The sequence below is a fragment of the Epinephelus lanceolatus genome, chromosome 5 (genome assembly GCF_041903045.1).
Source record: "Epinephelus lanceolatus isolate andai-2023 chromosome 5, ASM4190304v1, whole genome shotgun sequence".
Taxonomy (NCBI): domain Eukaryota; kingdom Metazoa; phylum Chordata; class Actinopteri; order Perciformes; family Serranidae; genus Epinephelus; species Epinephelus lanceolatus.
In genome coordinates, this window is record NC_135738.1 from 19,125,698 (window position 1) to 19,146,672 (window position 20,975).

General features: G+C 42.5%; 2 protein-coding genes across 2 annotated transcripts; one reads left to right on the forward strand and one right to left on the reverse strand.

Annotated features, from left to right (window-relative positions):
* Positions 1–244: 244 nt before the first annotated feature.
* Positions 245–17,411, reverse strand: duox (dual oxidase). The gene is made up of 33 exons (XM_078168365.1): positions 17,345–17,411; positions 17,159–17,242; positions 16,908–17,072; positions 16,384–16,571; positions 16,038–16,239; positions 14,809–14,975; positions 14,103–14,163; positions 13,636–13,732; positions 13,407–13,497; positions 12,224–12,326; positions 11,898–12,070; positions 11,636–11,811; positions 11,409–11,527; positions 11,162–11,299; positions 10,933–11,046; positions 9,852–10,054; positions 9,454–9,639; positions 8,981–9,206; positions 7,548–7,641; positions 7,282–7,457; positions 7,126–7,195; positions 6,931–6,975; positions 4,371–4,549; positions 4,054–4,284; positions 3,862–3,961; positions 3,732–3,781; positions 3,502–3,629; positions 3,240–3,393; positions 2,634–2,866; positions 2,383–2,541; positions 2,138–2,293; positions 825–953; positions 245–738 (listed from the first exon to the last, which is right to left on the reverse strand). Exons 1-33 carry the CDS (start codon positions 17,409–17,411, stop codon positions 616–618), a joined length of 4,587 nt encoding a protein of 1,528 aa, XP_078024491.1. The 3' UTR covers positions 245–615.
* A 531-nt stretch (positions 17,412–17,942) lies between these two features.
* On the forward strand, positions 17,943–20,445 carry duoxa (dual oxidase maturation factor). The gene is made up of 8 exons (XM_033636096.2): positions 17,943–18,055; positions 18,436–18,601; positions 18,712–18,769; positions 18,863–18,997; positions 19,170–19,377; positions 19,470–19,684; positions 19,775–19,965; positions 20,289–20,445. Exons 1-8 carry the CDS (start codon positions 17,985–17,987, stop codon positions 20,298–20,300), a joined length of 1,056 nt encoding a protein of 351 aa, XP_033491987.1. The 5' UTR covers positions 17,943–17,984; the 3' UTR covers positions 20,301–20,445.
* Positions 20,446–20,975: the final 530 nt, after the last annotated feature.

The following is a 20,975-nucleotide window of genomic DNA, read 5'->3' on the forward strand; positions in this document are numbered from 1 at the left end:
GGAGCCGACAGCAGAATTAAGAGAACTTCCGCTGCACAAAACCCCACAGGTCCTTACATAATCTGACGTCCCACAACAAAGACGTATTGTTTTGAGCTACTGTTGTATCTGTGAGTCTGAGTGTGGCACCGACACAGTGTTTTTGGGTCCCTCTGACATGACAGTGACACAAATGTATTGTAAAATGTTAATTTATTTGTTTTAGGTATATCAAACAAAAGCATAAGAAATAAGTAGCATAAAATCAATCAGGCATTATGATTTAAAAAACACGACATAACAGTTAATTCCAGTTACATCAAATCAAAACTCACATGATGATTAAAACTTGTGAATAAAATCCTCTAATTTTGTTTTATTATATGAAATAAAACATCTCATCCTTGACTGATGGAATAAATTTAACAATAATATTCATGATTAGAGAATAAAGATGGAAATAGGCACATAGAATAAGCAGGTAACAAGTGTCTTTCACTCTAAGACACTAAATTAAATCAAAGCTCCCTACACTGGCTCTGTGATTATATGATTGTCATTAGCTGCTGCAGTAACTCATATTCTCCAGCGTATAATGGCTCATCTCTTCTTCTGTGGTTCACTGCTGAGGACCCGTTAGAAGTTCTCATAGTGATGTATAAAATGGGCCTGATCCCTCTTGTTCATCTGCTGGCACGCTTTCTCCACATTCTTGGTCATTCCAGGTGGCCCGCAGCTGAACACGCCAATTTTACCCACCTGCAGAAAATAGTATAGACGGTAAAAGTAAGCTGATGTATGTTTCAGGTAGTCATGAGGTAGACGAAGATGGATGAAGGACTGACCTCAGGGTGAACTTCCTGCAGTGAGCTGAAGAAGGACACCAGGGGCGGTCGGCCAAAGTGGGTGACAGACCGCAGGCCGGTAAAGAGACTGCGGTTCCACACTTTCTGAAAGTGGCGCTCACACACGTACTGTCCACACATCACAAAGACAAGGGTGAGAGATTATTAGTGTTTATTTAATATTGAAGGAACTGTTTGATGAAATATGGTATTGCTTTCTTCCACAGAGTTAAAGCTGGAGTAGGAAGTTCTCTGGAAAAAGCAAGAAACAAAAGCCATAATCCTAAACCCATTAACCTCTTTTAGCCCCTCCCACCAGATAAGCTTGGGCACATGCAGATGCTTCATACAGTAACCTGTGCAAGTATTAGTCATGCAGTTCCCGATCATGATTGTGATTTGTAAAATGTGGGCCAGTAAAGACCTTTGAGATGATACACTGTGATTCGAGGCTCTTGATAACGTTAGCTAACGTGACCATGAAGCCGTAGCCATCAGCCTTATGCTCTGGTTAGCATAAGGCTAAACTGTTAGCAATGTTTTGTCTCCATCTCTGAAACGTTTCGCTGATATTGCCATGTGTTTCATTTCGTTCACTGTTAGACTCTCTTCAAAACTCTTGTTTTTGTCAATGCTGGAATAACAACTTTCTCAGCAGGATTCTACGGCATTGAATCAGACTTTCGCCACCTAAATGGACGTGCACGCTCATCAACATTTGTAGAACAGACAATAGGAAAACCCTCTCTCTGAAATGACCTGTGATTGGCCAAAGTCCTGTGACGGCCAAGATTTTCGAAAACCCGAAAGCAGAGCCAAGATGAGGTGCAGAACTCTCTTTCTCTCACACCGCTTGAGTTACAATATGCAATATTTGCCCAATGTTGCCAAAATAAAACTGCCTACCCCAGCTTTAAATGGGAAGCTCAATGACTCTCTCAGTGCTAACATGAAGCTACAGCCAGCAGCCAGTTATTATAGCTTAGTACAAAGACTAGACAAAGTGGCACTGGCAGATGGATTTGTTGTCTCTAGAGAAAGCCAGGCGAGCTGTTTACCTCTGTTTCCAGTCTTTATGCTAAGCTAAGCTAACCAGCTGCTGGCTGTAGCTTCATATTTACCACACAGACATCAGAGTGCTATGGATCCTCTCATCTAACTCCCAGCAAGAAAGCGAAGCAGCATATTTCCCACATGTCAAACTTTCCTTGTAATATACAAGGCACGTATTTCACTGTCAACATTAATATGAATGCTTGTTAAATATTTAGCAGTGTTTCAGTTGACTGAAATGCAGCGGCTGCAGATCTCACCAGCATGGTGGTGCGAAGGTCGAACTTTTCGGCCACTTGAGTGATATAAGTGTGGACTGAGACCAGCTCCTGGGTGTCCATCTCCTCCACCTCCCTGATGATGTCCGCCACCCACTCAAACTGACGCTGTGTCCGTGTCACCCAAATGAAGTACACCTGCAAATAATCAGTAAAGAGAGAAAGATAATGTTTATAGAGCGAGCTTCTTGCACAAATATACTATGTTGTTTGATTCCATGCAGCACCTTTTTACACTGAATCTTGGACTTGATGGAGGACTTGAACACCAGGTCTTTTAGGATGGAGGCAAATGGTGTAACTCCAATTCCTCCTCCCACCAGAACAGACACCTCAAAGTCAATCCACTCCTGATGGCCCTCACCAAACGGGCCATCCAAGTACAGCTACGGATGAAACAAAACATGAATATCGGTGTCATCAAGCAGATGAAACTATTTACACACACACACACACACAAAATAACACTGTAACCTGCCTTTGGATAGGCTCCGAGCTCCAGCAGACTCTCCTCAGTGTAGAGCTCTCGGAGCTGGCTGGTCCAGGGCCCCACGGCTCGGATGTGCAGGCTCAGGGTCTCTTCGTGTGGGGCTGATGTCAGCGTGAATGGGTGGTACTCATCTGTGCCCAACATCAGGCATGCAATACGAACCCACTGGCCTGAACGGTACATGAAGCCCTGTGGCCGCTTGAACTCCAGATGCGTCACACCTGCAGGTAGGAGAGCCCAGAGAAGTGTGAACTCAATGCACGGTGCACACAAACATGATGTGATTTTAGTGAAGAGTGCAGTTTAGACAGGGAAGACTGAAGGGGAGACACTACAGGTGAATAAGGTAAAGCCTTATTATAGCCTGGTAAATCAGACTGCATACATTTTCAGAACAGAAATCTAAACTACTACTGACTTTCTTCCACCAGTCTGAAAGACGACACATTATGGAAGCAATATAGTCGAAAAACCTCAAAATTGACCAGTGCATGAAAAAAAGGTTCTCATCTGTAGTGTCTCTCCTAAAAATCAAGGAGCGAGAGGAAATACTTGTGACATTTTAAAGATTTTACAGAAGATGCAAAGCGTCACCTGAAGGCAGCAGCTCCACTCTGACCACCGGGATCTCCACCTTCTTCCTGCTCAAGCTGATCAGTTTGTCCAGCAGGAAGAGCAGCGCAGGTGGAATTAAGTAGATGTAGAAGCGGGGCTCTTGGAGCAGGGCGAAGCTGCCATGAACAACTGTCTGTTGACAAATCCAGCATCACACTTTTCATAAAACTGCCTCTCATCATAAAAGCCACCTGACCTCAGAGTGTATTAGGGGTGTTTTAAAGTCAGAAAAGTACTTTACCAGAATGTAGATGACAACGTAGAGGTAATGCGTGATCCAAAATGCACGAAAGCTGATGCGACGGAAAAAGTGTGAGGCAAAAACGTACATGAATGCAAAAGTAAAAAGAAGCAAGACACCAGTCATTCCTGGGGAAAGGACAAAGCAGAGCAAAAAAGAACAGAATTATGGTGTCATCTAACAAGCAGTTCATCTATCACTGAAGGTCTAAAGTCAGGTTTCAGTGATACCTGGAACAGTTTGAAAGAACCACCACGACCACTTCAGAGGGAGTTCAGACCTAAAATGAAAACACAGTAAATCAGCAAATATAACTTTCCACACAAAGTGCAAATATCAGGCAGACATTTCAAACATTACCCGTTATTTGAAAAGACTTTGGGGAACAGACAAGCCAGGATGCTGAGGTCGCTGATGGAGAAGATGTAGATGTTGACCACGTGGCCCAAACTATGAACAACTACAGTCAGAACAGAAATAGAAGTGAGCTCCCACAAATAAAATGTAAAAACATCAATCACTCTCTGCTGTCATCTCCTCCGGTCTACTAACTTGCAAGAATTATGGCAGTCATGGCCATGAAGCGATGGAAATCGATGGCGGCGTCGAAGGGGATGTATCGGTTGAGGAAGGTCTCACGGCACAGCGTGATAAGGTTGCGACACACAGTGAGGAGCATGTAGGGAAACAGGAAGGAGATGGCGGCAGCCGAGCCACGGGAGACGATGATGCCCACTATTGAAGTCTCAGGGATACCTGAAGATTCAGACTGCAAACCGTAGTCTGAAAAAGAGTGTTTTTAAATCAGATCAGAGCAGGCTCACACTGACCAGAGAGGTGCGATGAATGACTGAATGATTTCTACTCACAGTAACATCTTTCAAGTGCCACACCGACTGAGATGCCGTACACTACAATGAAACAGACGATATGACGGCGATAATTCTCAATGAATCGTTTGAAATGCTGGATCTTCTGCTGGATTGGGTTCCTTATGTACTGCTCACGTTTGGGCTTCACATAGACATTTGGAGTGTTGACACTCAACCTGAAAATATTCAAATCCATTAGATTTTTATTCAGAGGACATTTAGCTGTGAAGGTTTTAACCCCAAGGTCACAAAAAACTACAGAGGAATTAAGATATGATACTTTAAAGGGACCTATTATGCTTATTTTTGTATTTATACTTGTACTATGGGTTTTCACTACTACATGTTTTCATGCTTTAATGTTCATAAACATTTTCTTATGCAGTCTGCTGGTTGTGTTACTTTTGCAAGTTTGAATGCTAGAATATTATGTGTTAACTTGCTTCATATGCGTGGGTAACTCACGTCATACACATGTGAAATCACTGAATCGATGTATGAACCTCCACTGGTACGTCCTCGGCATCATACGTCTCCGAAGGACCTCAATGATGATTGGCTATTGTGGCGCAAATTGGTCGGTGAAGTTCATATTTTTCCACTCTTGCGAATAAGAGTCTGACGCAAAATTGCACTACTCACTTCATTCGTGCCACTTGATTCACATATTTCGCGTCATTGGGGTTAGGTCCATAGCGCTGCCCAGCGGGAATACATGTCTAATCACATTTAAATTGACTTTACATGAAATTCACTCACGCAAATTGTTTTATTTGTGCCCGGTGTGAACACAACACAAGACCCCCTCTCAAAAAAGTCCAGTCTGCTCTGACTGCTAAGTTTCTCATCATCTCTGCACTGTCATTACAGTATAGTGGCACTTTCTACCATGAAAAATCACCAATAAAAGCTTCTAAACCAAAATCCTCACAACCAGACATGTGCCAGCAGAAGCATGATATGGAAACAGGGTGGAATTAATTACATCGGCAACCAAGATTAATGCTCAGGCTGGCCTAGCCTAGGAGTGCAAGGGCTGTGGATTGGCCAGACTATTTTTATTATTTATATTTACTTGACCCCTGCTGACCCTTATTGGCCCATAAGAAACATTTAAAAAATCAAGCAGCTGATTGGGTTGATAAGGGCCACAGCTACCCATCCAGCTTACCCAATGAGCCTGGCCACATGTAACCAGGTTCACAAGGTCAATTTGGTTTTCAAATAATGTCACTGGTATTAAACAGCATGGTGGTAAAATGTCAGAAAGAAAATACAATAGTGGAGCACCAAAACTAAAGGCACAACAGCTGAAAGAACACCATGACCAAAATCTACTGAAGAAAATCCCTAAATTGAATGGATGTTTAAGAGTGCCAAATCTACATCTGGTTGACAGCTATGAATATCCACAGCAGGAGGACTGTTAGCTAAGGCTAATATTAGCGTGGTGGTGCTACCCGATGTTAGCATGTAGCTACAAGTAGCAGTGTAGGCCAAGTAATGTAAACACTTGCAATAATGTGCCTGAAGCAGATAAGCTTATAAAGAAATCCATCATGACCTGATCTGTCATCTTGTAGGTGAGGTAGAAGAAATGATTTGAAACGGAGTATTGAGACAGGCTGAAGCCTTTACATACATTTACGTCATTATTTGAAACTTTGGCCACAGTCAGTATTAGAGCTTAAATTCTCTGCCCGAGCCCAAGCCCGCCCCGACCCCCCACCTCTCTGACGGGCCCAGGCCGGGCCCGTTGAGAGATAAGTGGGAGGGACAGCGGCTTTCCCTGCCTCCAAAAAATATGCCCTATTCATTCAGTGTTTACCCAACACGCTCAATACATGGACATGCAATGACAAATTGTCATTGACTTATTACGTTATAAAAACAATGAAAATATGGACTTATCCATGTTTGAAATGACCTGTTGAAGTGAAAGAACAAGTACTGACGGGAAAAGACGAGTGGAGTCGATGTTTAACCAGTGCGGAGAGCGCAGGAGAAATGCGCTGCTTGTGTGGACAGTCAAGCGCTTGCGAGTACACACGCAGGACTTCTGTGGCACTAACGCGCTCGGTGTGTCCTTAGCGTTAATTATAACAGCCAACTTATTGAAAAATGTCGGGTTTAAATCGGGCTCGGGCCCATAATTACAGTTAATTGGACGGTCCCGGTCATAACGTGCACGGGCTCGGGCCGGGTCGGGCTGAATTTTTTGGGCCCAATCTAAGCTCTAGTCAATATGAAGATCTGACAATGTGACATAACAAAAAAACAAGAAAAGGCATAACAGGTCCCCTTTAAAGCAGTTGCTTCCTCCTCAATACATAAATACTAGAAAAATAAACTGCAAAAGGAACTTAAAGAGGTATTTTTTTAAACCAGGGGATAGTCTTCAGTAAATACTGTGAAACAGCTATCATATATCAACAATTAATTATGTGTTTATCGTCTCTGAATTGAGTTTTATCAGTTTTGGTTGGATGCCATCTTTTTAGTACACTCCCTTCAGAAAGTCATTTACTGGAGCAGAAAAATCAAACAAGAAACAAACTTTTTCCGTCTGCGTATCTCCGATCCATCTGTCTTGTTGTTGCTGCTGAAAACAAAAAACGAACAAGATTGTAAGCTGGGGCACGATGGTCACTGGGGACATATAAATGAAACAGATCATCGTTTTTATCCATAGTGCAAAGCAACAGTTGTGAAGTGGATGAGTGATTACAGCCTGCGTGTCCTGTTCTCTGACCTGTTTCCTGGACAGATGAAGGACACTCTCTGGTCTCGACTCAGCTGCTTCTTCCCCTGTTTCTCCATCCCTGCACACACACAGTGGACGCATTCATTTCATCAGACAAGGTCGGAGAAAGAGGATTTAAAAGACAAGACAAAACTTTCCTCCAACCTTTGACATTGAGTTGGGCAAACTGCAGCTCGTTCTCGTGGTCCCGCAGGAGGAAATGGAAGTCCTCCCACGTGATCTCCTCCTTGTCATCAAAGCCTGCAGCCTCAATCATGGCCTTGATGCCGTCCTCCGCCTGGCTCTTTGACAGAGCACCGTTGGAGATTTCAATGAAAGACCTGCAGCAACACCAAAAGGGCAAAGATAAATCGTCAGATGAAAAAAAAAAGGCTTGGTGTAGTTGTGAAAAGAAAAGAAGCCGATCAAACCTGAGCATCCTGGCAAATTCTTCTTTTGATAAGAAACCTCTTCCACCAATGTCGTTCATGGAGAACATCAGTTTGGATTTTTCCTCAGGAGACCCTGGTTACATACAAACATCATCTATCATTACCTACATTTACATGCACACTAATATTCTACTATTACTCTGAATGTGTATCCTAAATTTTAAGCATTGTTGAGAAATATTCACGATTAATCCAAGCTTCGAGGGGGGTTGGGTGATAATTACGTGACAATTAGCCACTTTGGTAGCACGCAGGTCACAGTAACATTAGCCACAATAGCTAGAATAAAGAATACTTTACTGCTACTTATAGTTTGTCACAGCTCAAGTTTCTGATTTTTATTTCATACATTCATGTTGTTTCCTGTTTTACTTTGGAACTCAAGTCTCTTATAGTTTCAGATCACTTCACTTCCTGCCCCTGTGTGTTTCCCTTTCTTTTGATGACTTCACCTGTGTCAGATTGTCTGTCCCAGCCTGATTAGCTTCACCTGTGTCTCGATATCCTTCCCTTCACCAGAGTATTTAGTGTGTGTCTTGTTGTCTCTCAGTGCCAGTTTGTCTTAGCTCCGTGTGTGTCTAGTGTTCCTGCCTTTTGTTTTCCCATGTCCTTTTCTTGTTTTTTGATTTAACCTGTTGATTGACTCTGACTCTGCCTCTGCCTCATCCCTATTGAATCTGTTTGCCTCCACTGATTGTCCGTCTGTGTGCTGAACCTACCTTTTGACCTATCTGCCTTAGGTGTTATTTAACCCAAACTGTCTCCAGAGTCGTGCGTTTGAGTTTCGGGTGATTTGCCAAGCTGATGGTAGACTGAAAATTTTGAAACTACCCCTGACACTTGACTTTTTTGACATCTTATTAGCATATCCGTGCACCTGTCACAGGTAGTAAAACTTTCGGAGTCGCAAAACTAGACCTACCACTAAGTTGAAATGTTCTTGTTTGAGAATAACTCGTAGTTAATGTTGAAGCGTAATGACTTATGTTGGATTTTGGGGCAATAAACATAGCATTTGAGTACTGATTTCGACACTGATTGCCATGCCAGTGATCAAAGCTTCGAATCATTAGGGTCAGCCCTAATTATTAGTTTCAGTAGGAAGTTTATACACGATGGTCTAAATGCTGTTTCAGAGGCTTTTCCGCTCTCTCATAAATTCTGGAAAGATCGAGCTGTTGTAATTTTTAATATTAAAAAATGTCTGCATAAACAGTAAGTGAAAATATATGAGCATCAGTTTTGTACTTTTATTTTAGTGCTGAAAAAATGCAACGTTAAAACCAATCAGCCCATCTACCTGGAACTGAAATCCTCCACCTGCAGCATCCTTATATTTGCATGTTAGTGCTTGAATGACAGCACACTTAGATATACAAACAGCTACAGCATTCATTCAGTCATGCATTTACCTTTCATAAAGATAACTATCACATCAAGAAACTCTTGGAAGGAGAGGTAACCGTTTCCATCTTTATCAGCCAGTGTGAACATGGAGTTCACGAACAAGGAGTCGGACTTGAGGCCCAGTGCATCAGCAAACTCAGACGCCGTCAGCTCGCACTGGAGAACCTCTCTGGCTTTCTTGTGGGAAACGCCACTCATATCCCCGGCGTCACACTTCTCTATCTCCAAGACCTGCACACCAGACGGAGAGATCATTACATGTCACCATAGTGTCATTAGTAATATCACCAACGTTAACTGAGGTCAGTGTGTGTCCATCACTGATGAGGTCACCAACGACACCGACAATTAGTTCTTCTGGCTGGAGGTCGGACCTAATTTGACCTCAAACAAGGACTGACGACATTTTGCGGGGGAGCTTAAAGCTGCTGCTATAACAGAGCGCAGGATGAGGTAAACATCCAGAGGCTGACGGTACCTTAGAGAAAGCGTGTCGGATGAAAGTTTCCACAATCTGAGCCCTCTGCTCTTTGGTTAAAGCCTCCTTCAGCAGTTCTTTCTCTCTCATCTCCTTCACTCTAATCTCCTGCCCCATGTCTGTCACCCCTGGGTCCAGATGCTTGACAAATCCTGCACGTTTGCTCTCGTCATCAAAAAACAGCACCTGGATTTGCAGACAGGAAAAGAAGCAAGTCTGGAGTGAGATAAAAAGTGATTGAGATTGGGCAGATCTGCAGAATCATGCTCGCATCAACCACTGGATGAGTAGAAAAATACAAGCTGAAGCAACTTCACTGGAAAAGTGAGAAAGCCGAATGTGCTTAGAAACTGTAAAAGTTTTTGCACTACAGCTTGAATCAGACTGCAGCTCCTCACCAGGTCGTACTCTTTTGACACTTTGAGCAGCAGAGCTTTATGGTGCCGGTCGTTGGAGAGAAGGACATCGAGGTAGTCCTGGTTGCCCAGACTGAGGCAGCGGTGAACGGACCCAGATCTGTCATAGACCTGCAGCCTCCTCTTCTCATCGACCTCCACACTGACGGGATGTAGAGGTTTTTTATGACCCTGCCACTCGTAGGCTGGAGAGCAAAAGCAGAATGAGACGAGCTGCAAGATTCTGGATAATGAAAAAGACCTCCGTAACTTTACGTTAACTACATACCTATGCTAATAAGGTGCTAATTTGTAGGATAACAAGGATTGGTGGATATAAAGATCCAAATACTTCTTGTAATACTAAAATTGGTGCTACATGATCTGTGAAAACTGAGAAAAAGGACTGTGGCATTGCTTCTGCTCAAGAGTTCGGCTGGTAACAAACAATCTGGAATTACCGTTAGCTGATATGCTAATATATGTTTCTCCACACATTTAGGAAAGAAATAGGCAACGCAAATCTGCTTCAGAATGAGTTTTACCACTCATCCTCCATTTTTACAATACAAGAAATAGTGACGCCCACTTCCTGTCTACAAATTCTCATATTACAGCCAAACAGCGCACTAAAATATATTTCTGCAGACATTTTAGGCAACAAATCTGCAATACAGTGACACATTCTTGGTTTATGTTTGATCAGGACTGCTTAGTTTTACAATTTAATATAAAGTACAATCCATAGTTGGGCAAACAGCCCTAGAGCCGGCGAAAATCTGCTGAGAAGAAAGATCTGGGTGCTGGTGAGATGGAGGGAAGCTTACCACAGTTCATTTACTACCCACACAATTATGATACAAATGTGGTTGAAAATCAATTAAATCCATATAATCAGCTCAGTTTTGTAACAGCTGATGCAGGCCAGTGCAGCAGTAAATTATAGCAGCTGATAGTCGGCTGATGTTTACTAATAATTGACATTGAGTCAGTTGTGAAATCTGACTCATGGATATTATGTTTTTCCAACAGTGGACACTATCAGAAGTATTAGATGGATTTTTTTATCCCACAGATGTCGTACCAGTGATTCCCACCGCTGGCTCCTCTGTCCTGTCACCGGCTTTTCTTCTTCTCTGGAACTTCCTGTACCTGTACTTGCGGAGATATGCCACCATGCACGCCACCAGAAAACTAACTGTGAAAGTAAAAACAATCGAAACTGATTATCTGTCTCACGACAAAACTGCTGATGAGTGAAATCAGTGTCATTGCTGTGCAAAAAGAGATGGATTTGTGAGTGAGATACTGACCAACAGGGAAGAGGAACAGAACAATGATAAATATCCCAAAGCCAGCTTTGTACCCATCAAAGTAATTAAGTTTGGTCGCATTAGTGCAGGGATGGAGCATTGATGCAGTCAGCTGTGTGGGCTGAGGACAAGGGTCACCTAAGACAATGGAGAGACTGATTTTTAATACAAGCTTTAAATTTTATATCACTGATTCAAAATAAATCCTTCTTTGTTCATGAATCAAATAGAAGAAACACATTTTTACCATCTTTCCAGAAGAACACATCTTCTTGTATATCAGTGTCTTCTGCACTTTTGACTGCGACAAGGACGTGATGATAGGTGATATTGCGAATCGCATGGATCTCTTCTTCTGTGAACAACCTGGAGACAGATGACTGATTGTCATTTGGGGTAAATCACACAACACTGTAAGATCAAATATAATGCCAGATATTTCTATTTTTATAGTCCTTCAGCTAGGGAGTTTACCCATTCTGTTTGTTCTCGAACCAGAAGCGATCTCCGTTTCTGATGCGTTCAAACTGGTCCAAGATTATAGTGGTGAAAACTCGATCTGGAGCATCGAGAGGCTCCAGCAGTCCTCCAGGGAAGAGCTCCAGTTTTGAGATGTCTCCGTTGTATAGTTCTGCAAGATCACGGAGCAACTGTCGGACATAAGATGTGCTTTAACTCACAGGATTACACAGGATTTTATGCAGTTCTATGCAGCTAAGGAGACTCTAGGTTTTACCTGCGGGTTGGTTCTGTTGAGCTCAGGATTAATGTCTTCAAATGTCTTGACAGGTTGCAGATCCAGAGCTTTTCTCATCTCATTGTAACTACGCAGACCAAAGTCTCGTCCTCTTTGGATGGTCTTGGCCACCAGATCTGTGCGTGTGAATCTTAGGGGTCCATACATGTAGTCTGTCAGGGTGTATATCAGATAAGAGCGGTGAATACTGAAAACATCTCTATTGTAAATTTCAATTTTATAAGTGCTGACTTTTGTGGTACTTTGCACCACCACCATGTGTTTCTGATTCCTGATACATGCAGTGAAAAAGAAGGATTAAACACCTCTCAGGTCCTCCACAACAATATTGTCTTCTCTCTCTGCAATCTGGGAAGCCATGCCCATGATAAGGTCGTCTATGTCCTGGCTCGTCTTCACATTATCTCTCTGAAAACAAAATGACAAAAGCATTAATATATAATACATTGAACAGCCACAACATTAAAACCACTGACAGGTGAAGTGATTAACACTGATCATATTGTGACAGTGCAATGTGAGTGTTTCGAGAAATCATCTGCAAAATAACTGTTTGACAGTTATCCTTTGAGTGCTGTGGGTTGCGTGGTAGGATACTGGCACATTCCTGTTCGATCGTATTGCGATGTTAGAGGTCAGGTTGACGCCTTGAGCTCTTTGTCATGTTCCTTGGACCATTCCTGAGCATTTTTCGCAGTGTGGCATGGCATATTGTTCTGCTAAGGGGGCCACTGCCATCTGGGAGTGCCGGGGCCATGAGATGGTGTACTTGGTCTGTAATGGAGCGTGTTATGTGGCATCCACATAAATGCCAGGACCAAAGGTTTCCCAGAAGAACATTGCATTATAACAAAACCATAAATGTAATTCACTTCACCTGTCAGTAGTTTCACTGTTGGGACTTATGGGTGTAAATCTGCTCCCTCTAACAGGTGGCATTAAAGAGGACATTTAATACACAGGCATATTTTAGTCTTATTTGCTCGCTCTTTCCATGTAAAACCTATCAAAGATCCATATTCAACTAGATATCCTAATATTCATTATGTGAATGTGAACTATAAAATTAAACATAACTGAGAATTTATCAACGAGAAACTACAGAAATACAAGTAAAGTGATTTGTAATTAAAACATTGGCAAAACACTTCTACAAACAGCCCCATTTGTGCTCAGAGACACAAACTGTTTGACTTTCCTGCCTCTGAAGCCACAAAGATCCCGAGTCAAATCCTGCCAGAGCTCTTTTGCTATTCTCCCTCTGTACTTTTCCACTGTCTCCATAAATAAATAATTGTACTAAATGTGACTTCACTGCCTGCTCTCATTTTTCAAGAAGTGATTATACTACTAATTACAAGAAAGTAAGCTGTGTGTCAGTGGTGGAGAAAAGATTTGTGGTGATAAATGCATTCAGTGTTTAAATGAGCACACAAACATTCTTTCAATACACTCTTATGAAAATGCAGAAGTGTGATCGTGATTTACCCGACGCTTCCAAAAGCTGTTACAAAGACGCATTGCTGGTGATAGGCTGCCATCCATGTTGACAACATTGTTAAAATGGCAGGTTCTGTTTCTATAGGACAAAGAAGAGTCAATGCAAAGGGTTTAATTCCTAATAGTTAGTACACACTGTATTTTAGACAGTGTTTGACACAGCAGCACATTTACAGTATCACACTAAACATGGTGAGCTTTGAAGAATGATTAATACCTCATGTAAACACCAGGTGGGGCCATAGTGATGCCAAACCGAATGGCAGCAGCTTGAAACTCAGGAGAGATCCCTGGATCAACAAACTTCTGGTAACCTGTGCACAGATAAATCAGAAATTATCAAAAAACAATAGAAGAAGAACTTAATAACTTACAGGCTGTATTCATGCATGCAAACACCCTTTACCCTCCTCCAAATGGCGGACGTGCGGCAACAAACGCAGCATAAATATGAAAATGAGGAGTGATTAAGGCAATGGGCTCATCTGACCATTGTCCCGTTAACTTTCCTCAGCTGAGGGTGCTTATTCAGCAGGAGAAGGAGACTCAGGGTGATGCTTTGCTGACGGAGCACATACTTGTCAAACACCACCAACGACAGCTCACCTCACCACAGCTTGTGGCCACCAGTGCATTACCTGTTCCCCTCCACTTGTACGCACACGCACTCTGGCTGAGTCTTACCTGGGTACTGAGGAAGGGTTTTGTTTAAATATGCAGGCAGCCATTCGTAGACAGCAATACTCTGGAAAAATAGGAGGAATAAAAGTTACTGCAGCTTATTTGAATACACACTGAAACTCAGTGTGAATGTATGTTTGATGATAGTGTGTCTTTTCCTACTTTTTTGGCATGATTTCTCTTTAAAATACAAATTATAAATTGCAGCTCACCATTTTGGATTTCATATGACCATAGCTGTGGATTTCCAAGGGGCATGTCCCCCTAAATATTTCGAACATGTGCAAAATTAAATATATTTACACTATAAATTGGTGCATAAAAATTCACCAGCATGCTGCTCAGATTTTTCTGGTGGAGGACCCTCAAACCCCCTGTTTCATATGTGTCACCCCCACTGTTGAGGTGAAACCTGTGTCCTTTGATTTGACCAAAAAATATAATTTGGTTGTACTTTGTTAACTTGCCTTTAGCAGAAGAAGAAAACTCCATAAGCATGTGTGTCATGCTTTTCAGGACAGTTTTTGCAGAGGACAGAGTCGACTAATCAAACAACTGAGAGATGATGCACTCAGCCTTAAACTAAAACCATCAATTTCATCCCTAAAATCACGACCACCAGGCGTTGATGCAACCTTGCTCTCTCCAGAGTGCAAATTAAGTCATCACCTGAGCAGCGAGAGGATTACACGTAGACTTTTCCCTCTACCTGGAATGTGGCCACGACGGTCTTCCTGGCGTTTTGAAACAGCTTTTCGTCTGACCACTCTGGGTGTTTCTCATGCAGTCTGGAGGCTATATGATTGTGGTAGCGAAACCAGATAATCCCCTCTGCTGCCGTGAACATGTTCTCATTGGCCCAGGCATTTCCCAACTCTGGACACAGAAGATGGCACAAATTATAGGGAATTCTGCTCTCCCATCACGTGTTTTAACATCACTGTAGCTACAACATCATAAACAGAGAATATGCTGTGTATGTGACATGTTTTCATACAGAATGCTACAGAAAACTCTTCAGCATGGTGTCACACTCCCGTTGCATTAATCGATGAGGATCTCTATCCACCACTGGAATGATAATTTAGCTGTTTGTTTTTAAGAATGTGACAACAGAGCAGTGACAACAGGATTCTTTGCCTCCGCCCAGCGATAATAACTACACACCTTTAACAACACAAGCAACAAAACACTGGTTTCGTGACACCTGCACAGCATCCTCAACGCTATAGAAAGAGGGATTTACTGTGGTGAGTGTGACAAGCCCTTTACACAATAATTAAAGAGTCATGACACACGTCAGGCAGGGCCTCTTTTGACTAAGCCTCACAGGCTGCAACCTGGAAGAAATAATATTTGTAAGAAATTCCTTCTGTTTGTTTTCACCTGCCTGCAGTATCGATTGGGTGGGTATTGCCACACAGAGTGTAAAAACAGTTCAGACACAAGAATATTTAAAGGTATAGCTCAGCCTGAAACACATTCAGTCTCATCCTAAGTGAAATCTATGCATCCAGATAGCTTTAGAGTGATAATGCTGAGATTTGGAGAATGATAATTTGCTGTTTTATTTAACTGAAAATGACTGTTTTAAAGAGGAGATGATTTCACAGGCTGCTGTGGATTATTGTGAACTTGTAAAGAGACATAAATTAAACGTCTCTGAGCTCCAGTGTTTTGGTTTGAGCTCCAGCCAACATTCCTTCAATATAGCACACTTAACTATATGGTTGGATGTACTGCACTCCAGGTAGGAGGAAATTATGGCTGACTGTGCTTTTGAGTGAATCAATGACATACAGTCAGTTTAGGGCACTTTTCTGCAACTAATAGCTCCCTGTCATACTCATGAAATGCCCCCAATGATATTAACCCCACTGTCTGGTACTCAGTGGACAATAAAATGAATTGTCAGATCTGAAGTATAAAACATCTCACCATAAAGGCCATCGGGTCCATGATCTCCTGTAGTGGGGTCGGCGGCGCTCCACATGAGACTGCGGCCTGTTGTCTCTTTTGGCATGTTCCACTCAGAGCCTGAAGTCAAGAGTCCCCTGGAGAAGCTTCTCAGGGAGTCAGACCAGGACGTGGAGGGGCCGTAGATAGAGCTGCCATCGATCCATGCTGTCACCAAGTTCACCTGCAAGTGTTTTGCGAAGAAATGCAGGGTCACATAATATAAAGGAACCTCAGGAAATGCTATAGCTCTCAAGCTACTGTTCACATTTACTGCGGCTGCATTTTGGTGATAACATTAACAAACATCTCATTAACAAACTGACACCTGTGTGCGAGGGTTACTGGGACTCTGGCCAGACTCTTTGTCCCATGGTCCTCTCTGGAAGGGCAGCAGGACTTTTCCAGTGGCAGTGGGGTCAAAGATAGGGTCACCTTTTGGGACTGGGATGTTCATGAACTCAGGTGGACACCCAGGAGTTCTTGAGTCGAAGATTTCAAAAGTAACATGATAACCTGAGAAGTACAAGTCATTAAAAGCAATTAGCCTACTACAACCTGAATCCTGAATGTTTTGTTTGTTTGCCTCACAATCACAAGATGTTCAGATGCACATCTTGGCATATCAGCCACTATCAGTTGGCCACTTAATTCATCTTTAACATAAGCAACAGTGAAAGTATTACCTTACAATCTTAGAGCTAGGTTGCACCTACATTTCTGTAACATGGGTGGAAAATATCACTGCGCCATACTGTTGCATCCTCACAACAAACTTCAGTTTGTATCACAATTTTTCACGCTCATTTTTATCAGTGCACTTGAATGCAACACCATGCATGGTATATTTACCAAAGAACACAGAGAGCACGGTCTGGTTGCGCACTGATGGCAGACCGGAGGGGCCCCTGGTGAGCACGTTGCTCAGTCTGCGCGCGTTTGGCAGCAGCGGCTCCTGGAGAGCTTGGTAGACTCCGTCCCAGTAAAGCGCGGGCACGAGGCGCACAAGGTGAGAACCTGCGCGAGCACAAAGACATTGCGGGTGACCAGGTGTGTTGGCAGGCTGTGAGCCACTGCACACTTTGGCAAGCTCTGTAACTTACCAACAGATCCGCGTCTGGGAGATCCCAAACTGTTGTACCAGCCGTCAAAGCGAGGAACCTCCCAGGTTATTTCACAGCGTGAATCTGTGCAAGACATATGGAGTTTATCAGCCTTCCCCACCGTCACTCTCTAGGTTTCTAGGTCTAGGAGTTGCTGAATATGAAGTACAGCTGTTGTCTACTTACCCTCACTGACTATGAGCAGTAAGCCAACCGCTGCGCAGATACTCCAAACCCTTTTACGCAAATCCATTGATGCGAGAGATGCTCCTCAGCTCAGTCTGCAGCCAAGAGGAATGAAGGACTACTGAAAAGTGAAGCCAAGTTAAAGGTAGGTCACATTTACTATTATAATTCTATTATATTTCCATGTAATATAGGCTACTTTGTTGGTTTAGAAAGACAAACCAGGAAGTCTAACACAGCTGACACCGTTTCTGTGCTTGAGCCAACGCCAAAGCTTTACTAAACTTCGACACTGTTCCTTTTGGTCGTGTCTATAAACTACTGCACACATCCAAATTCCTGTTTGCTGTATTACTTTGTGTTTGATAGGAGATGAAATAGGTGAGTCTTACCTCCTGTAGAGGCTGAAATGTAGTGCAGAAGTGGTTGAGTAGCACAGGTGCAGCTGAGGGATGGTGCAATACTAAAGCCAACATGTGTTGCACAGCTTATCACAAACTGCATGTGACCTGTGTTGCCCAAATGGGAATGGTCATTACCTCTGGATCACACCTCTTTTCTTTTTTCCTCCCACAGCATTCCAGTCAATGCATCCTCCTCCTCGGTGACACAAAGGGGATCGGAGCTATAAAAGAAGTGTATGTTCCCTCTACATTCACACTTCACGCTTCACTCTTCTTCATCGTCGAGTCTTCGTGTCACAACTCTCAGGTAAGAGAGGTCTTTCAGATTTTCCCTGTTTCACTGATTGGTTTTATTTGTAAATTGTCATTTAGGTTCAGACGAATGCATTAAGATTTGGAGCGCCTATTTACATGACACTGAAGTGGTCACGTGGATGTATAGAATTGCATGCCTTTGTGCATTACACAGATGCACTCATGTCTTTGCAGTAAAGATGCACAGTGCCAGGGAACGCTAGATGATGTTACATGAGTCAGACATGGCTGTGCTTAACCATGTGCCATGTTTCACAGCAGTAATAATGTCCCATCCCTTATCTACCGTAAGGAACAAGAGCTGCTATCTCTGCATCTGGAGGAAACTGAGAAGCTCTCCACTAACACTGTCGTCTCTGTTGCACTGTCTAGTCTCAGCGAAGGAGCTAAGATGACTTTCTACGATGACATTTACCCATTCTACCCTCTACAAAGGACCTCCTTCATCTTCAACGGCAGCTTGCTCACCATTATTCTGGTCTTCCTTGTGCTAGCAGCCGGACTTCTTCTCATTCTGCCAGGGATACGCGGGAAGTCGGTGAGTGCAGAGCATCAGATAAACTATTACTCACTGCAAAAAACACTCTAAAACTTTTTTATCCAATGCATGTGAAATAAATTTGATTCTTGTCTTTCCCTTCCTATCAGAGGCTGTTCTGGCTGTTCAGAATTATCATCAGCTTGTTCATAGGCGTGGTGATAGTGGGTAAGTTTTCTTATTGTTATCGTTGCTGTTGAATAAATCTCAGGTTTTCCTTTTACCGCCGACATCACTCATCTCTGTGTGCTTTCTCTGCAGCGCTCAACTTTACCAGCGACTGGGCTGAGGCCAGAATGACCACTAATGCCACCTACAAGTCTTTCAGCAACGCAGTGGTTAACGCTGACATCGGCTTGCATGTGGGGCTGTACGGCATTAATGTGACACTGAAGGGTGAGTCACCGTTGCCGCTGTTATGTGTAGATACACGTATAATACACCAGCAGCTTAATGCTTTGACCAACATTTGCTCAATATTCCTGTCATATAAAGTAAAAACTACAACACCATTTTGTGGGATAAGTGTGTTTTAGGTGCATACATTTGACCCTCTTTTCTCTCGTAGGGAATCCTGTTGTGCAATTCAATGAGACTATTGACTACAATGAGATGTTCAGCTGGCGCGACACTATTGAAGACGAGTATGAGGAAGCTCTGGAGAAAGGTCTACCCAACCCCATCCTGTACATCGCTGAGAAATTCACCCTGCACAGCCCGTGTGGACTCATCTTTCAGTACAGATACTCTGGAAGATACGCCTCTGCAACCCTCTGGTAAGCTTAAACAACTGCACACAGTTTAAAGTTGTATTTAAACACTGTTTGTTAAAAGCAACAGAAATTAAAATGACTGCACACTTTCACAGGACTGCGTTTTGCTGCTGGATGGTCGCCAATATCCTCTTCTCCATGCCGGTCATTCTGTACGCCGGCTACATGATGATGGCCACTGCTGCCTTCATCTTCTTCTCCATGGCCTCCTTCTCCACCATCATGAACGTGCCACAGTGTGTTTTCTCCATCGGGACCGACTCCTTTGAAACAGGCTACAGCCATTCATTCTGGCTGGCTCTGGCTACAGGTAAAGATACTGCACATTTAATATGTTTTACACTGTAAACTTGACTACAGAGCCTAATGAGTGATTTCTACTCACTGATGTGATTTCCAGGTGTGCTGTGCACCATCATCGGGATTCTGGTGGTGATGTTGAACTACTTTATACCAGAGAAGATGAAGGAGGCTTTCAGTGTCGGCGTTGACAGTTATGAAGACGAGGATGTTTCTTACGGGAAGGGATACCTGAACTCAGTTTTTCTTGATGGAGTGACAATTTCACCACTGACATCAAAAGTCACGACGGTAAGTTGGCAGCACTGAGGACAGTATTTCCTTTTGACACATCTAGTGATGTATTACACATTCATTTACATCATATCATATTATTCATTGTGCTTTTATGAATTTGCTGGAAAACTTGACTTTGATTTACATTTATTGCTGTAAAATACATATTCAGTTCTGTGACTAATGCAGTATTAATAAGGGATGCAAGGCACTGCTATTAAGGCCACCAGCATATCCTGAATCCTGAGTGCTGCACTTTGATGTCCGTTTAACATTTGAGGAAATTATTTTCACCTTTGCTGCTCATTGACGGAGATCAATCTGTTTCTGTGTTTTAGGAGCATGTATGAAGCCGTCCTGGTTTCCCTCAGGGAGCTTTTCCAGTCAATACTTGAAGATATTTTTGGTGAATGTGTTACAGATGGAGTGTCTAATATCACACCTGTTTTAATTATCTATGTGAGCCTGTTAAGTAGGGGTGGGGGAAAAAATTGATTCAGCATATGATCACGATATTTTGGATGCAGATATTGTATCGATAGATGGACACCAAGTCCTGATTTTTTATTATATAAATTATTAATATTGCTAATACAAATTAAACTTTTGGTAGAGTACTAGAATAATAAAATGAGTTGCTTTTTCAGTCCACTAGATACATTTTGTTGCACTAGAAATGATTAAAATGAAATGAACTGACTGAAAACTTTATCTCATCAGATAAAAATTGACAAAGTTTGAATTTGGGGACGAAATTTGCTGTTGGAAAAAAAAAAGGTTATTGCATGGCAGTGTATTGCAATAAATGTTGTTGCATAACTCAGCATATTGCAAAATAATATTGTATCGTGAATTAAATATCGTGATAATATCATATCGTGGACCCTCTGGTGATCCCCACCCCTACTGTTAAGTGTTATAAATGATTTCACTGTAAATAGTTGTATTTCTAAAGTTCATTGTCACGTTGCAGTAGCTGTTGAGTGCAATATATATAAAGTTGTATGGGATCCATACACTGTGTA